General features: G+C 36.2%; 1 protein-coding gene across 3 annotated transcripts in view; it reads right to left on the bottom strand.

Moving 5' to 3' along the window:
* LOC122355687 (dynamin binding protein) overlaps positions 1-20,187 on the bottom strand; it is a 41,898-nt gene extending 21,711 nt beyond the window's left edge. Inside the window, exons 1-4 of one of the 3 annotated variants that reach the window (XM_043254227.1) lie at positions 19,900-20,187; positions 6,616-6,773; positions 6,420-6,542; positions 2,000-4,201 (exon numbers count right to left, since the gene is read on the bottom strand). In XM_043254227.1, coding sequence (XP_043110162.1) covers positions 2,000-4,201; positions 6,420-6,542; positions 6,616-6,760 — 2,470 coding nt within the window. In that variant the 5' untranslated portion in view covers positions 6,761-6,773; positions 19,900-20,187. Of the gene's footprint in view, positions 1-1,999; positions 4,202-5,903; positions 5,949-6,419; positions 6,543-6,615; positions 6,774-19,899 lie in introns of those variants that run through there. The other 2 variants (XM_043254225.1, XM_043254228.1) reach the window with 2 other exon arrangements.
* Positions 20,188-23,260: the final 3,073 nt, after the last annotated feature.

The following is a 23,260-nucleotide window of genomic DNA, read 5'->3' as shown; positions in this document are numbered from 1 at the left end:
TGTATTTCATATGTACATGGGAAAAGTGCAGCCAACAAGACCAGCATTCCACACATAGCTAATATACCCATGTTAAAGCAATTATAAGTCAATACCTTTTAAATTATAACTACATATGCATCAGACAATCTATTAGTGGGGACACCGCTACTTCAGTATTTGTGGATAAGGTTTGCGCAAACAAAGCACTAAAATTTATACCCCAAGACTGAACGGCTAAGATCTGGCACAGAAGGATTACATGATGCTCTACTGTACTGTGAGTCATGACCACAATACCTCACGTCAGTGTTGTGTAAAGACATGATACTCCCAGTGCCACTGTCTGATGATTCTTTCCATATTGAGAATTAAAGTAGTTTCAATCCTTTTATGAAAAAGGTCCGCCTATTATGAGTTCAATCCTATGCCTGGGTGTGTTCTATTCCCTGGTTAGGTGTGAAGGTCAAAAAGAGACCATTTAACTGCTGAATATTACGTAACATTGATGAGAAAACATCACAAGAACAAAGGCTTATAATTCTGCATTTACACTGTCATATATATAATTGACAATATCTTTGAAAAGATGTGAGCAAACCAACCAGCGCGTATTGATATAGATGACAGACTTCTTAGGAAATAAGTTATGTTGACAGACACGGTATGGAGAATTTCAACATAAATAAAAGTATCGACACGCCCAGTACTGTGAACTTTGTCTCGGGTGATGGTGAAGTGGCATATCGAAAACACTCATCAGAAACACCTCTAACGTTCAAGATGTAATTTGACCTCAAAAGAGGATAGTGGCTGATTATTGTGGATATTGCAAAAACAAGAATGCTGATATGCAAATCTACATTTCCAGTTATTCAAACGAAACATGGCTGAACGTAACGAGCAGCTAAAAGGTTGTTTTCTAGAACTGATGTGAGCTGCTGTTCTGTTGTTTCAAAGCGTTTGACAAAGCATGAATCAAACAGAAGCGACTTTAGGGGGAAATACAAATTCTCAGGGAGGTGAAGAATCCACTGACGCTGTATTACTTGCTGCCCATTTTACAGAATAGTCAACAGAAAAAACATGCAGCATTTCATAACGATTTCTACTACTATTACTATTAATTTTTAAAAAAATAAATAAAATAGTAATTATTATTAGTGCTGTCAAACCATTAATCGTGAATAATCGCATACAAACTAAACGTTTTTGTTTGCAATATATGTGTGTGTTCTGTGTATATTTATTATGTATATATAAATACACAAACATACAGTACATATTTGGAAAATATTTACATTTATTTTTTATATGTCTATGTTTATAAGAAATAATTGTTGAATTAGTCAATTTATTATAGGCCCAGAGTCAATAGCTGCTTTTCCACTGTCAGGCCAGTGTGTGTCAGTGCCAGGCTAATAGCCTCGGACTTGTAGCACCGATCCCAAAATCACTGTCTGGTCAGAATCTCCTCTGCGCTTTACATAACATTAACATTATCCGGAAATATATAAATTTATTTATTTAATATGCAAACACTTTTATTTTGAATGCGATTAATCACGATTAATCATTTGACAACACTAATTCTTCTTCTTCTTCTTCTTATTATTATTATTATTATTATCATCAACAATAAATACTATTGTTGTTGTTGTTATTACTATTATTAATAAGTTATTTTTATTATTATTGCTACTATTATTGTTACTACTACTATTACTACTACTGCTACTCCTACTACTTTTAGTAGTAGTAGTAGTAGTAGTAGTAGTAGTAGTAGTATGCATGTATATCACTAATAATTTCCTCTTTGTGGCATAATTTTTATTATTTTTGTCAAGAAACAGACATAAAACAATTATTACCTAGAGTGAAACAAGTGGAAAACATGCATCACAATAATAATAATAATAAAAATAATAATAATTATTATTATTATTATAAATGCCTTTTCTAATTTAGAATGCACAAACAAACAAATAATGTGAGAGTAAAGAGAGGAATTAGCGACTACCTTGCAGCTGCTGCTGTTCCAGGGTCAGCGTCTCCATGGTATAGCTGCAGAACTCCAGATTCTCAAGAGCCTGTTGTCTCGAAGTCTCATCCTGCTCTTCTTCCAGCATGGCCTGCAGCTCCTGGGCCGTGTGAGAATACATATCAATGTCTCTTTCCACCTCCTCCAACCTCAAGAGTAGTCTGTACTGTTCCTGTTCCCTCTCTCTTTCTCTCTCCATTTCTCTTTCCATCTCCAGAGCATCCTCTGCATCTTCAACCTCTTCGACAATCTCGTTGTCTTCCAGAGAGTTATAGAATGGGTTGGAGGTGGGCGGAGGGGGGCCTGGTATCACAGGGTTGGTGCGAGGGCAAGGAGGAGGTGGGCGTGGCGCTGGACGTGCGGGTCTGTAAGGCTGAGGAGCAATGCGTCCATTGGTCTGAGGGCAATGCGAGTTTGTAGGAGCTGGTGGCCTAAGGACCCTTGGTCTAGGAGGAGGTGGGCGTAGTGTTTTCCGCCTCTCCAGAGAGGAGGAGGCGGAGCCAGAGGGAGAAGATGTGGTGGGCAAGAGACGCTCCATCGGGGAGTGGGAGGAGCCACGGATTATGTCGTTCTCATTGCTGTAGTCCATAATGGAGAAGTGGCGGGAAACTTTACTGCCCCTTCCACCAATAACCTCCTCCCATCGGCTCTGTTCTGTGGCTCCGTTGCCATGACCCGGCAAGCTGCGTTCAAACTCTATCAGCTGCTGAGAAAGCTTGGCTTCAAGATCCCCACCTGACACAGCCAAAGTCTCCAGTGTTCGAGACATTGGTAACCCATTTAAACCCTGTTCTTGAGGCCATGGCCAGTGGTTGCTGAGGCCACCAGATATAAGGTCTGCATCACTGGCACTTGCGTGTCGAGTTAGCTTCTTCTGCCTGCTCTTCTCAGCAGAGATTTTATTGTTGAATGGGTTTCTGCTGTCATGAGATGTATAGTTACCACTGTTTCTTGTCCAATTGGAATTGGGTGAGGTTCTGGTAGGCGGATTTAGACTTTGTTTCCTTGAAAAGGGTGCTGGAGGAGGTTCTCGTAAACTAGTGTGAGAACTGCTGCTAAATTTTCGGTTGCTAAGAGCATGTAGACTCGGTCTAGGGGGCAGTTGGGGTCTACCTAAATTGGGACTGCCTGTTCTGGTACTTTGGACTGAGCTATTTGCTCTGCGAGTTTTCGAGTGAGGGGGTGGGGGTCTTTCTCGCCTTCTTTCTTGCGGTTGAACCTGTGATTGATTTTGAGTTGCACCTCTCCCTTGAGAACTTTGATTGGAGTGCATGCAGTGCACATGCTCATCCTTTCTTTCCTCCTCCCGGCGCTCAAAGTAATCCAGGTCCCAAACTGTGTTGTCTTCTTGAGTAGCCCACTCATGCCCATATTCTGGCACTGTACAATCATGTTGCGTTGAGGTATAATCAGGAGTGTAACGCTCTTCTTCTCTCTCAGGTTCACTAATTAAAGTCTCGCTTTGTGGGACAACCTGTAACTGCCCTTCCATCTTGACAAATCGATGAGGGAAAACTCCTCTTCTGCCATGTATTTGCCCTTCCAACCATCCGTCCTCCAACGTGGTGAGGATACGGATCCTATCACCAACATCAAAGTCCAGCTCGCCAGGTTCAAGTGCCCGGAATTCATAAAGCGCAATACCATATACAGCTCCCTCTTCCTCCTCCTCCTCCTCCTCCTCTTCTTCATCTTGGCGTTCTTGAATATCAATTTCTATATTTTCCTCATCTCGCTCTTCCTCATCTGTCCTCTCTTCTTCTTCCATGCTGTAAATCGGATACTGTTGAGGGTTCTGAGATTCAGCTTCCTCTAGAGGTGAGCGCAGGGGGCCGAGCAGCTCCACAAAGCCCTCAGGGAAAACTCCCATCCTGCCATCCAGCTCTCCCTGGAACCAGCCAGGTTCTGGCAAGCCTATGATGGTGATGACATCACCCTCGCGAAAGTCGAGCTCTTCGTCCAGCTGGGCATGAAGGCTCATGAGGGCACGGGCCTGGCCCAGAGCATGTGGGGGAAGCTCAGAGGCCTGGGCGGCTGCACTGCGCTCTGACAGCTGCCTGGATCGCCCAGAAAGCTCCAGCTCTTTAACGCAAGAGACGGGGAAGAGTCCGCGTGAGCCCCATGCATTATGCCCTCTCATCCACACAGCATCCTCACCACTTTCAGCAGCAACTACATCACCTACAGCAGGAGAGGAGAGTAGAAAATTAGCATCAGGATAAAAAGCATGGAAATGTCTTCAAGCAAAACACTGGTAATAAAAACTATTTCTTAAAAATCTATTGAATATTTCAATAGCAACTTCTGCAAAACTGTCCTGTCTGACTTCAAAGTATATGAGACCTCTGCAGCTTATTCAGAATACAGCAGCCCGATTAATATTTAGGATAGCACTGCAAAACTTTGTGCTGTCATGTTAAGAGTTTTTATTGTTTGTTTTTTTTAAATAAAAAATATATAGAACTACAAAAAACAACATACAAGACACATATCTGTTTCTTGAAAATAAGGGAACAACACAGTCATTTTTGGGTGGATTATATCTTTGAAAAAAGGCACATTTTCTGAAATCTGAATATGTTATTTCAATGTTGACTATTTATAGAATTTAACTGACACTAGATACTTTTAAAAAATTAGCAAAATGCAAAAGATGACCATCTGCATGTGTTCACAGACCAACAACTGAACAGTCCCCTTTGACTGACAACCACAGCACCCCTCACCCAAGAGTATACTTGTCCAGCATAGCTATGCATTTTACCTTCTCAAAATCCAAATACTTTGAAAAGTTTCATCAACATATGAGAAACATATGAGAGTACTTCTGTCAAGCTTAAAATGATGATTAAGAAAATATGTTGACTTATTTATAAGGCTTCAAGTGGATTAGGCTTGTATTAGCTGCATTAGTTATATTTGTATAAGGTAGTAATTATTTGTTTAACTAGCATATTTGTTCCGAGTTGCATTTACACTGAAGCATCTGCTAAATGCATTGACTGTAAAGGAAAGTTTAAGTAGCCGCGGAGTAACTTTGTTGATGCATACGTTCACAGCCTGGGCAAAAGATAAAAATATATTTCTTTATGCTTTCCTTGTTAATAACGTTAGAGCTGCTTGAAATTCACCTCTGACCTCAAGTCAGTTTGCATGGCCGTAAAAACACTGGTGTGGTCAGTTTCACTTAGCAAACACACACACACACACACACATCAACAGGAGCCAGAATGTCCATTAGGGTCACAAGGGCCACATTCCACACAGTCGCTCCGCCTCCCATTGTGTTGAACTCATAAACCAGAACAGCGTATACGATCCCCACTGACATGATAGGGGAAACTAAATTCATCCAGTTGTGTTTTTCACATAAAAGTAAGGAAGTGTACTGTACTAGACAGGACAGTTTCCACATTAGATTAGTACTGACTACTAAAATTCATCCAAAGCCATATACAACAACATAAACGGACATTCATAACATAACATCAAAGACAAAGAAACATTTTCCAATGTAAGCAATTAAAAGAAAAAAAAACAATACAGAACAGGTAGTAATAACAGATAAAGTAATAAACTAACATTTTTGTATGACCTTTTGGGTTATTATGACTGAAATTTATTCCACGCAATATAAACATACAAGTAGTGACCTCTAGTGGTGACTTGGGATCAGTATAGAACACATATAGACCAAAATAGACAATAAATTGGAAATCATAAATACATAGAACTTTCATTTTTGATTAATACCTATACTAAAACGTAAAACATAGCAATAAACTTCTAAATCCTCTTTAAAGTGTTTTCTCTATTTCTATGGCTAAGTAAAGGTGATCTATGATCTAGTGCTCTACTATCTACTATATAAAATGAAATATACCTCTCATATATGACATTACGTCACTCTAAGCAAGCAGGGTTTATGCTGATGGAAAGAGAAAATGGCAGCACAAAGACATTTTACACACCTATCCAAAATTTTTACATTATGTATATATTAAAGGTATTTATGTTAAATCAGCATCTGGTTAAAAAAAAAAAAAGAAAAAAAAGTCTGTCTTTATTTTTAAAGCACCCTCATGTTCCCAACCTGCATGATTTTCTTTTTTATGTAATACAAATGCCATACGAAACCATCAGATAGCATTTTCAGATGCAAAGACTTTTCTGCTTTCTTTTTTTTTTGTTTTTTATTTTCTTAAAAAATGCACAATCCCCAAAATCTCATTATGGGTTTCCATTATCAACTTAAATTGTTACATGAATAAAGAAAGCCATACAGGTTTAGAATAACATAAAAAGTGTATTATGCATCAGCAAAAGTTAATCATGATTAACCCTAATGAACCTGAATAGAAGTCATGAATGTTTAATAACTAGAGCATAATGTATGTACCTCTCTTTAGTGGTAAGTTTCCTGCGTCCGCAGAGTTAAAATCATTGATGCACACGTACAGATTCTCTCCTGTTTTGGTGCTTGGGATCGTAACAGGTTCCACAAAAGTGCTGGGAAACTGTCCTGAATGCAGAAAGAAAGATAAACATCAATATCACAGACAGACAATGTATTGCGAATCCTCATATGACTTTACCTGTGACTCCATCTTTAATTCCAAGCAGCCAAAATTCATCAACAATGCTGAGCACTTCAATGACATCTCCAGTGAACAGTGGGAGTTCTTCAGAGACACTGGGAAGGAACTCAAACACAGCACGCACCACTGATCCAGCCTCCATGTTCACTCATCACCTGAAAGAGAGATGGATTAAACATTACACCCAGGCCACCCAGTGGAAAGTCCTTTCCTGTCAAAGATCTGAATTTCATGTTTTCTCATTACACATTCTGAAGTGGTGAGCTCAAAACCTGATGACGTCAAAACAGCTGTTTGGAAAACAAGGATTCACATTTATTAGTATCCAGGGAATACCATGCAATCTATTTATTTTTATTGCAATGTTGTTGTTTTTTTTGTGACACAGTCAAATGGCCCTGAAAAAAATATGTTTATTTAGTGACATACATTTCTTATATTATGTATCTGAAGCAAAGTATAGCATTTTTAATTAAACATTAAGATATGTTTAAAGAATAATTATATTATTACATATTACATATGCACTTTTAATGTATTTTACATTGTCTTTTTTATCTTAACAGGTATCTTCATGTATTAAAAAACATATCACATTTACGTCAAGGTGCATTTAAAGTTTGAATGACATTAACAAACTAAGTTTTTGTATTTTTCTAAAAAATAACATATGCGTTACTTTATTTTAAGGTGTGATTGCTACAGTGTAATTATATATTTAATTGCTGAGTAATATTAATTAAGTACATGTACTTGGTTATGGTTAGGATTAGGCTTTGGCTTAGGGTTATTTGAGTGTAATTAACTATAATTATTATAATAGTCAGTACATAACAAAGACACCTTAAAATAAGAATTGTTACCAAAAAGTAAAATGAAATTGTATTTAGCAACGCTTAATTCAATAATTAATTAAGAAATTACAATAAAAACATGTTAAATAAAAACTGGCTGCTCTTTAAACATTTGATTTATCAAATCAGTTGGATAAAAAATCAGTTATACAAAATTATTAAGCTGTTCGGATCATGTGACGCTAAAGACTGGACTAATGACATATTACTGTTATTGTATTTTTGAATTAACAAAATATTAAACTTTTGTGAGCATGAGAAACTACTCATTCAAAAGAAACTGTAAGCGAACAGAACTCATGGCATAAACGTAACGCAAGAAGTAGTTCAGTTACATCATTCAAAACTCAAATCGCTCAGCCAAATCAAAATAAGAGAGCGATTCTCACTGAGACTGAGGCTGGTTAAATAACCGTGCAGTACTTAGATGGTGAAGAAACAGGCCGACTGATTTCACCTCTTTCTTGGACAACATTTCTTCAACAATCTCAAGTGTTTATACTCCCTCTAAAAAACATTAAGTCATTCACATGAGAGTAATAATGGGGTGGGGGCCTTGAGAGGGAGACTGCGCTGTCCAATGTTAACAGACAATGATGAGTCATAAAGTTCTGCGTGCATGAAGTATACCAGAGTTCGTGAGCCTGAAACAATGCGCATTCACACGAAAATATTTGTAGTAAAGCATGTTTCTGCCAGAGTTTGCTGCAGTCCTTCTTCATGATAAACAAATGGAGATTGATCTAGCATACTAAAGAAGCCAATTCAACCCGAATGGAGGATTAAGAGCCTCTGTGAAAGTGAATAGGAGAAATATAAAGAGAGGAAATGAGAGCTGAAACGCACATGTTTCAGAAGCTCAAAGAACTCTCTGTCTGCTGCGTGCGAGTGTGTATGTTTCTCTCTCGGGACGTCTCCAGTGTCGGGGTGAGGGGTAACAGGTGACCCGACTGAAAGGTGACAGGGGTCACAGCAGGACTCGTGTTGTTGCCAGGTGAAAGACTGAAATGTCACTTTTAGAGTGATATTTTGGCTTTATGTTGCACACAGATCGAGTAAAAAAAATGCAGAAGGCAAAATACAATCTAAAAAAAGTGTGCAAAGGGTTAAGCTGTATGTTAATTCGACTAGAAACACCACAGACCAGAAATGTAAAGCATCTTTCCGTTATGATGCAGGAAAAAATAAATACAAAAGCCTAGTGTTAACCCTAACCACTGCTCTTCCTCTGTGGCAGAGAGAGTATTCATGATGTTGAGTCTAAGAAGTGAAATACACTCATGTACATCTGCAAAGAATTTAAAGGGCGAAAAAAAACAACAACTCTTTTTAGGCAGGCAGCAACACAGACACCTTTTTCTTCTGCACTCTGTCAAGGCCACAGTAATGTGCCAGCTACTATAGTTTTCCATATTATTTTATTATGAAGTAAAAAAAAAAAAAGTATTTAATATCTGTAAATGTACACTGTCGTTGAAAGATTTTTCTTACCAAGTCGTAAAACAGTACTATTTTGAAATAATATAAAAAAATTAAATACATGCTTGCACATTTAATATATTGTAAAATGCAATTAATTTCAGTGATTCCTCAAGTCAAGTCACATTATCCTACAGAAATTACAGATTATTTAATACATGAAAAAATGCATTTATTAATGCATTTATTTACTGTAACCGATTACTGTAATTTATTACTGTAACTGTTGTAACTGAATATATGAATGATTCAATTCTAATGAATAGTATGAAAAATAGATAATTATTTTCTAAAGACTATATGACTGAATAGCAGAATTAAATTATTATTTATCATTAAATTATTGCTTATAAATTATTATTATTATTATTAGTTCTGCAAAGGTATAAAATACAGGACATATTTAAATATTCAAAATCAACAATGTTACATAAAAAGAAAAAAATCTGATCATGATATATCAGTACCATACTAGTTATACAAATTTTTATTGTCTCTAAATGAAAGTGGAGATTAAATAAATTATTAAACATATGCTTAACCAGTCTAATCAGAGTTTTATTACCTTATAATCAAAAAAAAAATTACACCTTTATGCAATATTTTACAAACATCAAAATTGAATATATTTGGACAAAATTCCATGTTATTAACGATGAAGTGCTAAGCAGGCTATTTAAAATAATATTGGCTGATTAGACAGCAATGTTGACCAAAAATTCAAAACGTTTGCCCTCTATCTCTTCCTTGTTTCACGTACAGGTCTTTACTTTAAATATTTTTTTTCTAGTAAAAAGTAAAGAAAATACTATACAATGTATAGTTTCCACTGAAAGGTGAGTAGTTTGCATCTATGAAAAATGTCTAAAATCTTAAAAGGTGCTTCATACTACAAATGTTGCCTATTAAGTGACTGATGGACTAAGAAGACAGGCAGCTGCTTTTGATTTTGGACACAGCCAAAGTGTGTCAGTTACAGAAAGAATGCACTGACGTAACTCAAGAATATGAGGGAGTATCAAAGCTTTAAGCTTCATGAGAATGGGTAAACCTTTAATATAGCATTAACATTTCTGATGGTGTTTAAAAAAAACATTATAATCAACTAAAAACTGTTGGATCAAACACACATGACTTCTTTAAATGAGTATTTGTTGCTTTGACGAGAGGAATTAAGTGAAACCAGAACACCAACTGGTTAAAATGATTTCAGGCATTTTGCATTCTTCCCTATCTCCTGATCTGCTGTTCTGATCAACACCCTCTGAAACAATGGAAAACTAGGGAATTGTTGACTCAGAAATGGATTCCAGTCATCGGCACACTTTCTGCACTCCACTTCAACTAACCAAGTTGCTGTCATTGAAGGAAGAACCAACATGAACAAGTTTCGACATGAGGGCAAAGCCACAGAAACTGTGCTGCGTGCGTAAGAGTGGATGAGTAACAGTACGTCTCTTTGCTTTAGGATTTTTGGAGGAAAAAAAGGAGATCCTAGAGCAAGATTCTAATGAGTGCTGGATATTTCCAGCTGACGAGTCAGTTCATGTGAGTCATCATGTATCATGTCTGAACATCAGACAGAGAACTGGCATGTCCTTACAGTCCACCTGCCGCTAGTCCTTTAGCAATCCTCCAAGATTATTGTGAGATTTTAGTGGAGGTGTAGACAAACCATAATTTTTAATAAAGAATATCTCTTCAGTCTTTGCGACTTTAGGGATCTTATCTATGCAGCTTGTAACACAAAGGAAAACTTGAAATCACAGCAACTGACCCATTTAATTAATAATAAATATATAATAAAATAATGTATTAAACATATATTTAATTTTTTTTGTATTATATTAGAATTTCAGAAATTGTGTATGTGTATTTTTTTAACATGTTAGTTATAAATATCTAGCAGGCTTTCTAAATCCAGAAGCAATGTGCTTTATTTTTTGTTTTCTCCCAGTGTTTGAAGTTATTCTTTGCTCAACACTTTCATAGCTAAGAGGCAATACAGAATGCTCCTAAATATCATAAGAAAAGCGGCTGATAGCCTGTTTTTTTAACAAATTTTACATTCTATGTGGTGCTAACTAGTGATAATCCAGACAGGTTGAAGCAGAACTTCATACTTAGATCACCTCACCCATATTTAGAAATTACTGCAGAAACAGGTCCCACAATAGACACAATTAAGCTCAAATTGCAACTAATTCATACAATGTAATCTCCATTATGCTTACAGGCCATTTAATGAAGATGAGAACATCTCTGTCTTGCATTTAACATTTATAATTTCAAGTTTGGTTAAATATGAAATATTTTACCTTGCCCATATGTATCTGTGGTGTTTTAAACAACTCATGGACATTTTCATGTGATCAGAAGTCTAAAGGACACTCTCCTTCATGTGCCACTGTCACACATAGCATTCAGTAATACAGAAACAAACAGACATATGGTCCTGCCGAGAGGTGAGGAGGTCACTAATCCAGATTAGTAAAGACCACTCGATGACCAGGCAGGAGAAAAAGGAACGTTTCTGCTAGCGCACATCTCAAACACATTTATAAAAAACTAAACAAAAGCTTGCACTGGATTACGAGAGAACAAGTCCGCTCGCTAAAATGTTTATGGACCCTAAAGTTAAACTTCTCAAATTCATTTGTTATCCAACAATTACGAAGAAAATTCAGCTGAATCCAATAACGCTTACTTAATCGTTCCATGTTTATCTTGGCTACAGGTTGCACACTTAAAGGTGCTGTATGTAGGATTGACGCCGAGTGGTTGAACTAGGTATTGCAGTCCAAATTCAAAATACTAGAGACGTTGGCCCCTCCTACTCAGACTTGACACACATTCCCGCTCAGGTCCCTTTCGTTTGAAATACACTCCATTTTCCGCCAACTGGTAACCTGTGTTTCCAAAACACTATTGGGTAAACGGACAGTGGGCGGGTTGCACAAGCCAAAACAGAAGCTGACATTCCGGGCCAGAATGTACATTTTCAAAGGAGAATAACGGACTAGAGCATTGTTTTTCAGATAAAGTATGTTAACTTAGCATGTTTCTTAAATACCCGCAAACATACTTTGGTATTTTTATGCTTTAGTAGAGTCAAAATCCTGCATACAACACCTTTGAATGCATTCTGTTCTAAAAAACAACTCTTTTCTTATTAGACTAAAGCTTTTTCTGCATTAGCCAGACTAGATTGATCAGGCCTGATTTATCAATATTTTGCATTTAATTGAATTAAAACATAAAAAAATGTTAATTGTATGTAAATGCTACAAATTGAATTTAGGCAACACAACATTATAAAGTACAGTAAAAATGGACGTTCATTCTGAGATTTTTATATATATATATATATATATATATATATATATATATATATATATATATATATATATATATATATATATTTGCAAAATTAATCTAAATGTGAAAATGGAAAACGAACATGCACAATTAAATATACAATACTGACTGATACGATATACAAAATCTCTGCTTTCCCACAGCAATCCATTGAATCCATCTCCTCAACAAAAGCTCATTCTAATTCTAAAATCATGAATAATAAAAAAAATCATGCCCTGCTGAATCAATGCGGAAATGTTTAAATGACACAATCAAATGTCAGTGTCAGGAAAGGTTCGATTGAATTTTAAGGTCATCGAAACCATGAAACAGAAATGATGAGCAAATCAGGCTAATAAATAAGAATGAATGAACAAAGCAAACTAATGAAAGAAAGAGAGGGTCTCTTTATTTGTGTGTGAATGAGACACTTGGCACTGGAGTGACAGTGGTGGTATAACGACAGACAGCTTTGTAAACACTCACTCTGCAGTCTTTCAAAGGGGTCACACACTCTCTCACACACACACGCAAACAGCTGGCATTAAGACAAAGAAGCAACTGTGCATCAGACGAAAGACTCAGTATTGAGGATTAATGTGACGTAACATCACTGCTGGTTATCTGTGTTTGTGCAGGTCACGTGCCGCCCTCGCACTAGATCATAACTGCTAATACAATGTATTTCTCTTTGCTGCTCATGTCTGAAAAAACCCACTTTGGTATAAGTTGTTGGCAGAAAACCTATTTTTCCATGAAAAAGGTTTTTCTCAGAAAGAGTGAACCAAACAAGAAAAGACATCAGAGTTAAATCTCACTTACTTACATGATAAGGTTTTTAGAGTATGTCAGACTGAAACTGGTTATTCAATGAGAAAAAGAACAACAACGTATTATTTATATGATCATTCAAATGAATAGTGTTGGCTATAGTGTCGGGCGACAAAGTTGTCTGGTTGGTTTTGATGTGCAACACTATAAAAACATAGGAAAATAAATATAACGCAACAAATAAGCCCTAATATTAATTAGATAGCATTACTAGCCTAATACTAATAATATTGCTATCATCAGTGGCGTTAGCTACAGGTGAAACCTCTGACTATCAGCACAGCCCTGATTGGCTCTATGACAAATTGCTTGCAATGTCCCCTATATGTACTTCACTTTAAACAAAGGCAGATTTGAAAAATAGGTGGCCTTGATGACCTTTTTTGATTTAGTGTTCCGAAGACTTTTATATCCTTTAAAATAGGGAATACCAAACTTTTTTGTTACATCTTTGACCTAAAATATTTACCTTAAGCACCTCATGAAATTTAATATTTTGAGATGACAATAATTGGTCAAATTACATGGAGGTTAATAAATACAATATTTAATCTTTAAATACATTATATAATATATATATATTATACAAATAACATTGTTAAAATATTTCATTCGTTAATTATCTTATTTTTTCCACTTTCTCTGTGGATAAATTACGTGCTTAAAACCTGTTGCGTGACAAATTCAGGGCACAGTTTAAAACTCCAGCTAAAGCCCACCCACGCATCTCTCTCTGCCCTGGTGTACAGGAACAAACAATTAAGTGTACATATCCATCATCCCTTTTCAAACTCTGATGAAGTGTGTACGCCCCTGTCCTTTCTCTTTCTGTATGATTCGCTGTCACGAGTACCGTTATCCGACCATGGTTGGAATCTAAATAAACATCCTTCCCAGGCTACACGTCAACCGTCTTCCTCATCCCTCTCCTGATCCAAAACACTCCCTTAAAAACTCTGACCATCCATTTCCCCTTTTTCCGATTCTCCAGCAGTGTTCCCTCTCTGGAACCCGATCTGCTGACCGCCTGCTTTTATTTATTAAACAGGTCCGATTTCATGCCAACAATAGGGGGGAGATATGCGGGGAGGTGGGTTGCTCCCTGCCTCGCTCTGCTATTGCAACACACATTCAGGACTGGAAGCTTCCATATTGTGGCACAGGTCTGCTGCTTTTCATATTACTGTTGGGTGTTTACGGCACTGGCATTGTGTGTGCCCTCAGTCCGACACGCGAGCGTTGCATGCATTTCAATGCGTTCGTTTCAAACCAGCCTTAAATGAGGATCATTCTAGATGAGCTCAAACTGTCTCTGCATGGAAGAAAATGCAGTAGATTTTGAAAGGATCAGAGTTGTGGGAAGCGATAATGTCACGTAATAATACCAAGAAGCAATAAGGCTAATACAACTGCAATGAAAGGGGGTATCTATTACAGGATGTGGGCTGTGTCCGAAACTGCCAGTCAGTCAATTAAATAATAGAAAGGAACCTACTGAAAGTAGCTTACAAGGCTTTTGAGGTGCTAGAACATAATATTTAATAGTCAAGGACCAATTCAAGCAAGCATTAGAGATAACCATGCAAATATTTTAATGAATCCAACAATGTTTTTTTCATTTTTATTTGATAGAAATTGAACAAAACTATGATCCAACCCAAAATTAATTGATAAACAATGTGATATGTACCCATTATTTAGCAACCTGCACAAAATTAATTAATTTGTTCAGCTTGACACAATAAGAAAACAGAATGTTGAAGAAGGTGAAGACATCTTAAACTCCTCAGTATTAACTCCTCAACTATTATATTCTCCAATTTAACAACCCAAAAATGACATAGAAATTACATAGACTCATCCAATTTTACATTTTTCATCCAATTACAATGAACTAGAATTGGATTGTATTTAAATATTCATATTTTTCATTATAAGATAAATGTATTAAACCTTTTATATTGTATTATGACCACTTTTTTGCACCTAAATTTCAATGATAATATCATATACCGCAATAAAAGCATTAGCAATTAATTGCAAAATGTAAAATTTACAGGACACATGCCTAATTGTTACAAACTTTCTTCAAAACATCTTCCTTTGTATTCAGCAGAGCAAAGGAATTCATGCAGTTTTGTAACAACTTGAGATGAGTAAACGATGAAATCATTTTCTTACTATTCCTTTAATGAACAAAACATTTTCCAATGATTTTTTCAATGATATGATTCACAAAACCAGTCTGCATGATTTTGTTTGGATTTGATATGGTTCTCCTCGAGTAGAACGCACTGATTGACTTCAGTCCCCATTCAATGTAACTTCATGATAAAGAGCACCTACCACATTCTTTAGAATTTCTCCTTTTGTGTTCTACTAAAGAACGTAAGTCATACATGTTGAAAACGACGAGAGAGTGAAGAAATAATAATAAAAGATTAATTTCTATAACTACTGCCCCTTTAAAGCAGTATTCTTACGTATAGGCCAAGGTCATTTATACATACTCTAACTTGTGTTTCTCAATGCTTCTGCTCTCCAAGTAATTTAAGAAAGCAGAGCTAAAGCGATCTCTTTCTCTAAACGGCTCTTACTTCATTTTTCAGAGCTCCCAAGTTTCCTCATTCCATTGCTTTCTCTGGGTGCAATGTTTCTAGGCTGGCTGTTCAAAAGAGAGAATGGGAGGTGTATCTTTGGCAGGTCCAAGTGGAGTTTTATGGGGAAATCCAAGGTTCACAAGAGACCGTGCACGCAGAACTTTCCCTGTACAAACACTGTCTTGAGAAGCACAACCCAGATGGACACGGTTACTGTGGCGACCAAGAGCTTTGCAAGCCTGTGTGAGACAGAACTTTCTGAAATGTCACATTCTCCCAGACACACCTCCCCCCACAAACACAACCTTGAGAGGCTGTTCTTTATTTACAGGCTATGCAGAAAACAATCTCCTACCGAGCATCTAATGAGGCTACTGGACTGCGGCCCACCGCCGAGGCTTAAAGAAGCTCAAATGATTTGCATAGAGGAATGTTTTTGCACAGTACATTCAAGACAAAACCATCAAACAATTATCTATGAGATCGTCAAACACCTAAAATACCAAAAGGAAGCCCCTTTTTGGACAGCAATGGTTCCTGTTTGTGAAGCTCAGAGCAATTTGCATAAGCGAAATAAGGATCTGAAACTGATTAGTATTGCTTTACACAATGGCTAGGGCCATAGTCTTGACAGAAAAAAAAAACAAAACCTCTTTGGTTGGCCCTAGGTGTGTAAACAACTAATTTGGGGTGCATTTCCAAAAAGCAACTATGCAACTACAATTAGAGTTCAATGGAATTCGATTCATGCAATGCATTTAAGGAAACGGAGAACAATTCTATTTCCTGATTAAATAAGATTCAATTTGATTCAGAAGTTTTTGATCTGATTCAGAATCAATCTTATTCAATCAACAATTTAATTTATTTTGATTCATTTTCACTCATGATTGATAGGTTTTTCGACCGGACATATGGGCAATTTTTAACATTGGAGATTTATTTGATTTTTTAATTGATTCAAATATTATTTATTTATTATTATATTTTTTTCTCAGTTATATTGGATTAAATTTGATTTGATGAATTAATTTGATTCAACAATGGAATTTGCTTTGATTCCATGTTATTCAAAAGTCATACTATTGGCTTTAGGAGTGATTTTGCAAATTCAGAATTATTAGATTCTATCTGCATTAAAATTCACATTTGACTCTTTACACATACAAAAGTATTACATATGCCATAATAGCCTATTTTTACTATGAGGGCACAAACAAGCTGTTTCCATTCACTTGCACATATACTGTAACTAATGTTTGTTTATGTTATATTTGAAAAATGTGCATCAATCAATAGAATTTGTAACTGCAAACTTATGAAATTCTGTTTATCAAACTGAAAATAAACTCCATAGAGACTAAAATACAGAATACAATTTACCATACTATTTAGACTTTTTATCATTTAAACACAAAGTCATATATTATCACTGACACACTGAGCAAGGTATCATTTAGAGCAAGGTATCATTTAGATCTATGTGAAGCCATCTATAAAACAGTTATATAAACTACTATCTGGCTCTTACAAAAGACAAAAGAAAATCCTCCACCACAGGCCACAACTTCTCAAAAACCGAAAAGCAAGCACTTTAATCATAAGCCATCCAAATGCCACATCCATCTTAAGATTTATTACAACTGCTTGCCTTGCATCACCTCTGGCGTGCCGTGGCAAGTAACATGTACCATATCTAGCAGAATCACATGACTTGGCTCCACATGACCTCCGTCCTATACCCTAATCTGACAAGTTCAATAGAGTCAAAGAGAGGAGTTCATGAACAAAACAGCAACACAAGGTCCCGAGAACACAGCTGGTGTTCTTAGCAAATGGCAGCCATCAGTTGTTGCGTGAATAGTAGTATGCACTGAATCCGAATGGTGCACACGACATAAAACAATCTGATATCAATTACAGTAGACGGGCTGAGATGCAACGTAAGCTTACTGTTGACTCAAAGAGTCTCAGGAGACAATAACGCTCTCTCATACAGACAATGTCAAATCTCTATTCCCTAATGATCATTTTTCCAACATCAGTTATGGCTGGAGAAGAATGCCAGGAATGTTCCCAGCATTCTTTTCTCTGGGCTACATCGAATAAGAGTAAAGTTTCTACATGTTGTGAACATAACCTGCGCTCTACAGCGAACCTAATCAAAATGACATCTGGTAACGGAGGCATGTCAACGGCGGCCTCTGTAAAATCACAAGTACAATTTTGAGAGGCAGGTGACGTTCTGCAGGACAGCTGTGAAGCTTTAACGCATTAGCTGCTGTCATGTTTCAGATCAAGCTACTTCTTATAATGTTGACATAACAAGGCTCAAATGACAAGCATAGATAGGGAATACTACTGCTGTCTTTATTAATAATTCAAACCCCCCACGTGCGACAAGGAACGTAGTCTCCACACATAGTTTTCTACAACACCCACATGCTTATGGAGCATTTTAAATATACTGCATTCTAATATATTCAAAGCAGCACTAACAAAACTGCTTATTTATTCACTGATCTTTTTCCATTTGTATTTTTTTTCCTTTATCATTTTATGTATATAAAATTATATATTATTTTATAAATATTTTTAAACATTTTGCATTCTATATCCAATTAATATCCAATTAATAGCAGAAATATGGGTACTCATTTCTGTGTAATATAACATAATTATGGTTGTGAACAATATATATATACTTCATGTTTTATTTTATGGTTATGTATCGTGATAATTCAATAACAATTGAATAAGTTTAGCTTAACACCAGTAACTATCAGTCACTAGTTGAAAAATTGAAAAAAATGAAAATAAAAAATGTAAAAAAAAATTAAGCTGAATATTTGGGAGAATTCAAAACAAATTACTTACATCATTTTTTTTTTATTCTGCTTGCCTTGTTAGTGCATATTTTTAACATAATCGTCTACTGAAAGCTCAAAAGAAAAAGGCCTTAACCGGTTTCACAGGTACTAACTGTATCCAGCGATGACTGAATGACAGACACCACAACAATGTTTGAGTACATCGGATTTCAAAATTGACAAATAAGAGCTATCCGTTAATCTTTTGGTAAACACAGCACCGCTACGCTGGCCGACACCTATACAAGTGTATTCTGTGCTGATGAATAGCACACATAGTTTGATTTGTGAATGAATGGTGTCCCAAAGACTACTGCTCTAACAGCAAGAAAGACAACTGACTGAACAGTTGCTATTTGACAGGTGACAAGATCACCAAACCTACATGTTGTTTCAATTGGCATTTGGTTATTTAAAACCCAATTCTGTTACCTTTCAGTTTCACTGACATGTACATTTATGGTTTACCATAGCTGCCACAGAGTCACCGCATTTGAATTACACGATGCATGCTTTCCTGCAAATGTAAGTACACCTAACCCTGCTAAAAAACACATCCCTGTCTATGCTGGTTTACTGTACTTCACGTTTTGGTCCGGTTTGACTGATTTTGGCTATTTCAGGTGGTCAGGAAACCGGGTTGTCAACCAGTTAGACTCATGAAACTAGTTTACCTTCAGCCTGGTCAGGCTACGAGACCATCATCTCAAACCAGCTTAGACCAGCAAAACATCCTTTTTTTGTATATTTAGCTCGTGCAGCATTGCACTGAAGGGACTTCCTGAACTAATACGCCCCCTTATCTGAACTACTCATAGCTTTGCGTGTCACTCTCAGCTTTTTGATCAGTATGACTTTAAACGGATCGTTTGAGCGAAGATTCAGTCAGCAACTCACTTATAACTCGCAAAAGACACTCACTGACTTTTAACAGTGCGACCGGTTGAAAGAGAAACAGAACGAATCGATTACAAAGAATCAGTATTTCAGAAGATTCGAATCACTAAAAAGAATCGAAATCCAACATTACCAGCGGATACTCGTGTTTTATAATGGAAAAAGTACAAAGGTGTGCGTGTTATTCGTTGCTGGACAAATACACGCCACCAAATTCCCTCAGCACCGTTATTTATACAAAATACAGCAGTATAACCGTTTCAAACAAAAACACAATCTTATAACTAAACCACTCGCGGGTTCAGGATGTAACCGAGGCTACCATTAAAACCACTAAAGTTACAAGACTACACGCTTCATACAGGATTAAAGTCACAAGACCTCACTTACCTGTGTGATCACAAATGCCCTCAATGCGATTAGACGGCGTGCCTGAAAAGGCTAAACTAAAAACAGACAGCAAGGGAACTTTCACTATCCAGTGGATGCTCGTGCTCGTTTCCTTTCTGCCATTAACTTCGTTCAGCGTCGTTTAGAAATCAAACATCAGATGAGGGCAACAGGCGTTTCTCCCGCCTGTCATTACTTGGCTCCCACGTTGCAGTTGATCCGATCCCGATGGTCATCTACGCCACGGCGGGATCAGCTGTCATCCCAATGGAAGTCCCAGCAGGCTGATCCTCGACTCCCTCCATGCTGACATCAACATCAACACACCACCCTCTGCTGACACTAACCCCGAGCTCAGGGCTGCCTTCAACGTGCCTGAAGGAAATTCCACAATAATAACACGAGGTATTACGTGTCTCTTGACTCCTTGGCGTTTTGAAATAAGGGAAATAATCCAGTGAAATTAAAATCTGCGCCGTTAATCTACAATGGATATCGTTGTTGACATTTTATTCCACTGTTTTGTAGTGAGACTAAAGGCAACCCGAAGTCAAACGGTTATGTTACCGTATATATGATTTTTATAGATTTAATTTATGTAGGTTGCAAAAACGTTTCTTCATCTCTGGGCGCTCATGGTATGACTTTTAGAAAAAGAAAAAAACTAAAAAACGTAACTTTTAACTCTAGGAAAACGAAATATTTTTCTACTAATAGTGGACATACATGCACGTATATATATATATATATATATATATATATATATATATATATATATATATATATATATATATATATATATATATATATATATAATTTATTTTTTTTTTTTTTTACATTTTAAAGGAAGTTATTTGGGAAAAAATAAATAAACTACACTTGAAAATTAAAAAACTTTAATAGTGCAAAATTGCTTGTTGGATATTCTAAATTACTTCTTTTGAGGGAACATATTTTCACAAGATGCATATTAAAATTATGTTGTTCTATGTATGCTATATTAAATTTAATGTAATTTCACAATTTTTTTTTTTTTCTTTGTGATCGGCTTTATTAAATGTATGGGGACATGTTCCACAAAACCAGAAGTAGAGAAAAAAAAGTTTTATAACTAGAAGAAAAATGTTTTGCCAGTTTGAACAAAATCATATCTCAAGTTGAAGAAATATACTATATTATACTGTCTAATGTTCAGATACAGAGGCTAATACCATCTGATTATGGGTTCGAGACTCTCTGAGATATTCTGCGTTTGATGATGGTGGAAAGGACAGCTTCATTGCTTTGTGTAGACTTATAATTGTCAATATTTTTTCAACAAGAGAACAAAATGTTTTAAGACACTGTCAGAAGGAAGGTTATTTTTGCTGTGTCTGCATTAACCTTACAACCTTATATATAGAAACAATGAAAGGAAGCTGCCTGTGAGGCCAGAAGGTAGTGCAAAATGGTTACTTCAGATTTTACCCTCAAAATAAAACAAACATCATTCTACGTATGATCCGTTCATCATCAGTACCTGTCAGTTGACTCTTATTCCTTTTTAAATTTGGTTACAAAACTCAAGCCAAGGCATCCACTAGACTAGAGAGAGGGCAGATAATAACAGTTTGCGGTGTGGGTTTCATTGTGGTATTCATCTCTGTGTTGTAAGCCGCTCTGACACAACATGCCCACGGCATCTATGAGAAAATGCCAGATCTGTCATATCCTGGAAGCATGAAAAGCTTCTGTTGTCCTCTCCTACTGTGACATTTTCATTGAGAAAGACCATGTGAGCTTGAGCTTTTTGTTGCTATTCATTCTTGTTGATGTATTCATGAACTTTGTGTCGCTGAAGCATTCTCATTTACAATGAAATCCTGTTACTTCGCTTTGCAACTGTCCGGACAGTGTGTTCATGGACTGTAAATGACAGATTGTTTATCTTCTGATTGGAAGCAGACCACTAATAGGTGGTATGAATCATCATTTTTTTCTTGGCGCGTTTTTTTACACAAAATTTCCGTCATTTTCAGTCTCATTGACGGGGCAGCTCTCCAAACATCATTATTCTTGGTTATAAGAGATTAAATATTGCTCACATTTTCCAGCGGCAGGGACGTCTAATCCTTGTGCATAACATTTCTGGAGTACATTTTCCTTTTTTTTGTTATTCAGAGGGCACTGTTATTCTGTTTGTGATAATAATCAGGAAGAACACATTAAAATATTAGCACTGTTTACCTTACATCATTTACCATCTAAAGCAAATGTATTTTTTAATGGATCGTTTTATTGAAACATTCACTGCAGATTTAAAAACACAAAATAATCAGCTATAATAAATATATCTTGATGTTCTTGAACTGATTCACTATTTGATAAGATCACACTGAATACTAAAAAGTACATTTTCAGGTGTTAAAATACTTTTTAAGCTGCAGGGTAAAAAAAAAAAAATAGTTTGGCGGGCACCGTTTTTTTATTTTGATGCTTTTTCTGTTGAAACTGGAAAATGGAGTAGGAAATATCAATTTTAGCTCCACATCTTGTGTTACTATGTTTTCTGGTATATTCAACACTTTTAACCAGAGTTAAAGCAGTTGCCTGACCGTACCGCTACAGCACTGACCCCTAGTGTTCCTGTAGCTTCAGTAAACAGGAGCATGCTTACAGCTGAGGATTTATTAAGATAATACAGTAAATCAATTGGAAAACACAGATGATAGCTGATTTAAAACTACTTTATGCAAGCTTCGCAACAATAGCTTGCATAATCTAGAGCAGTGTTTCCCAACCCTGTTCATGCACACTGCACGTTTTGGATGCCTCCCTTATCTGACCAACATATTTCTGATTCTAGAGTCTCTATTAACGAGCTGAGGATTTGATTTAGGTAAGTTCGATTAGGAACAGTTGGAAAAGGTGTAGTGTTGGTATGCCTCCACCTATCTATTCTTACATATGAATCCGAGTCTGCTAATCAGCACTTTGCATAGTAGTACAAAAAGCACTTTTATGTTGATTTTTAGAACAAGGATGTACAAGTTATCTGTACAACCTTGCATATTGCTGTTCTAATCTAAGCAAAGAACTAATTAAAGTTTATTAGGTACATAGTTCATTTCAGTAATTCTGTACTTTGCATGAAAATGGTAAATTAAAAGATGATTTTTAATAAAACATCACATATTAACGTTTAAAGATCATACGTATATGCATGTGATTTTTAAAAAAAAATCACAGTAAGTGTGTGTTCTGTTTCTTAATGAAAGTTTAAATACATTTTCATACATTCACACATGCTCATGACATTAGACGTTCATATTTTTAAAAACAAATAGTCCGGAGAGTAGAGAAAAAGACCAACATTAGTATA

The sequence above is a fragment of the Puntigrus tetrazona genome, chromosome 12 (genome assembly GCF_018831695.1).
Source record: "Puntigrus tetrazona isolate hp1 chromosome 12, ASM1883169v1, whole genome shotgun sequence".
Lineage (NCBI taxonomy): Eukaryota > Metazoa > Chordata > Actinopteri > Cypriniformes > Cyprinidae > Puntigrus > Puntigrus tetrazona.
Note: the sequence above shows the minus strand (reverse complement) of the source record. Positions and strands in the feature narration are given on the sequence as shown.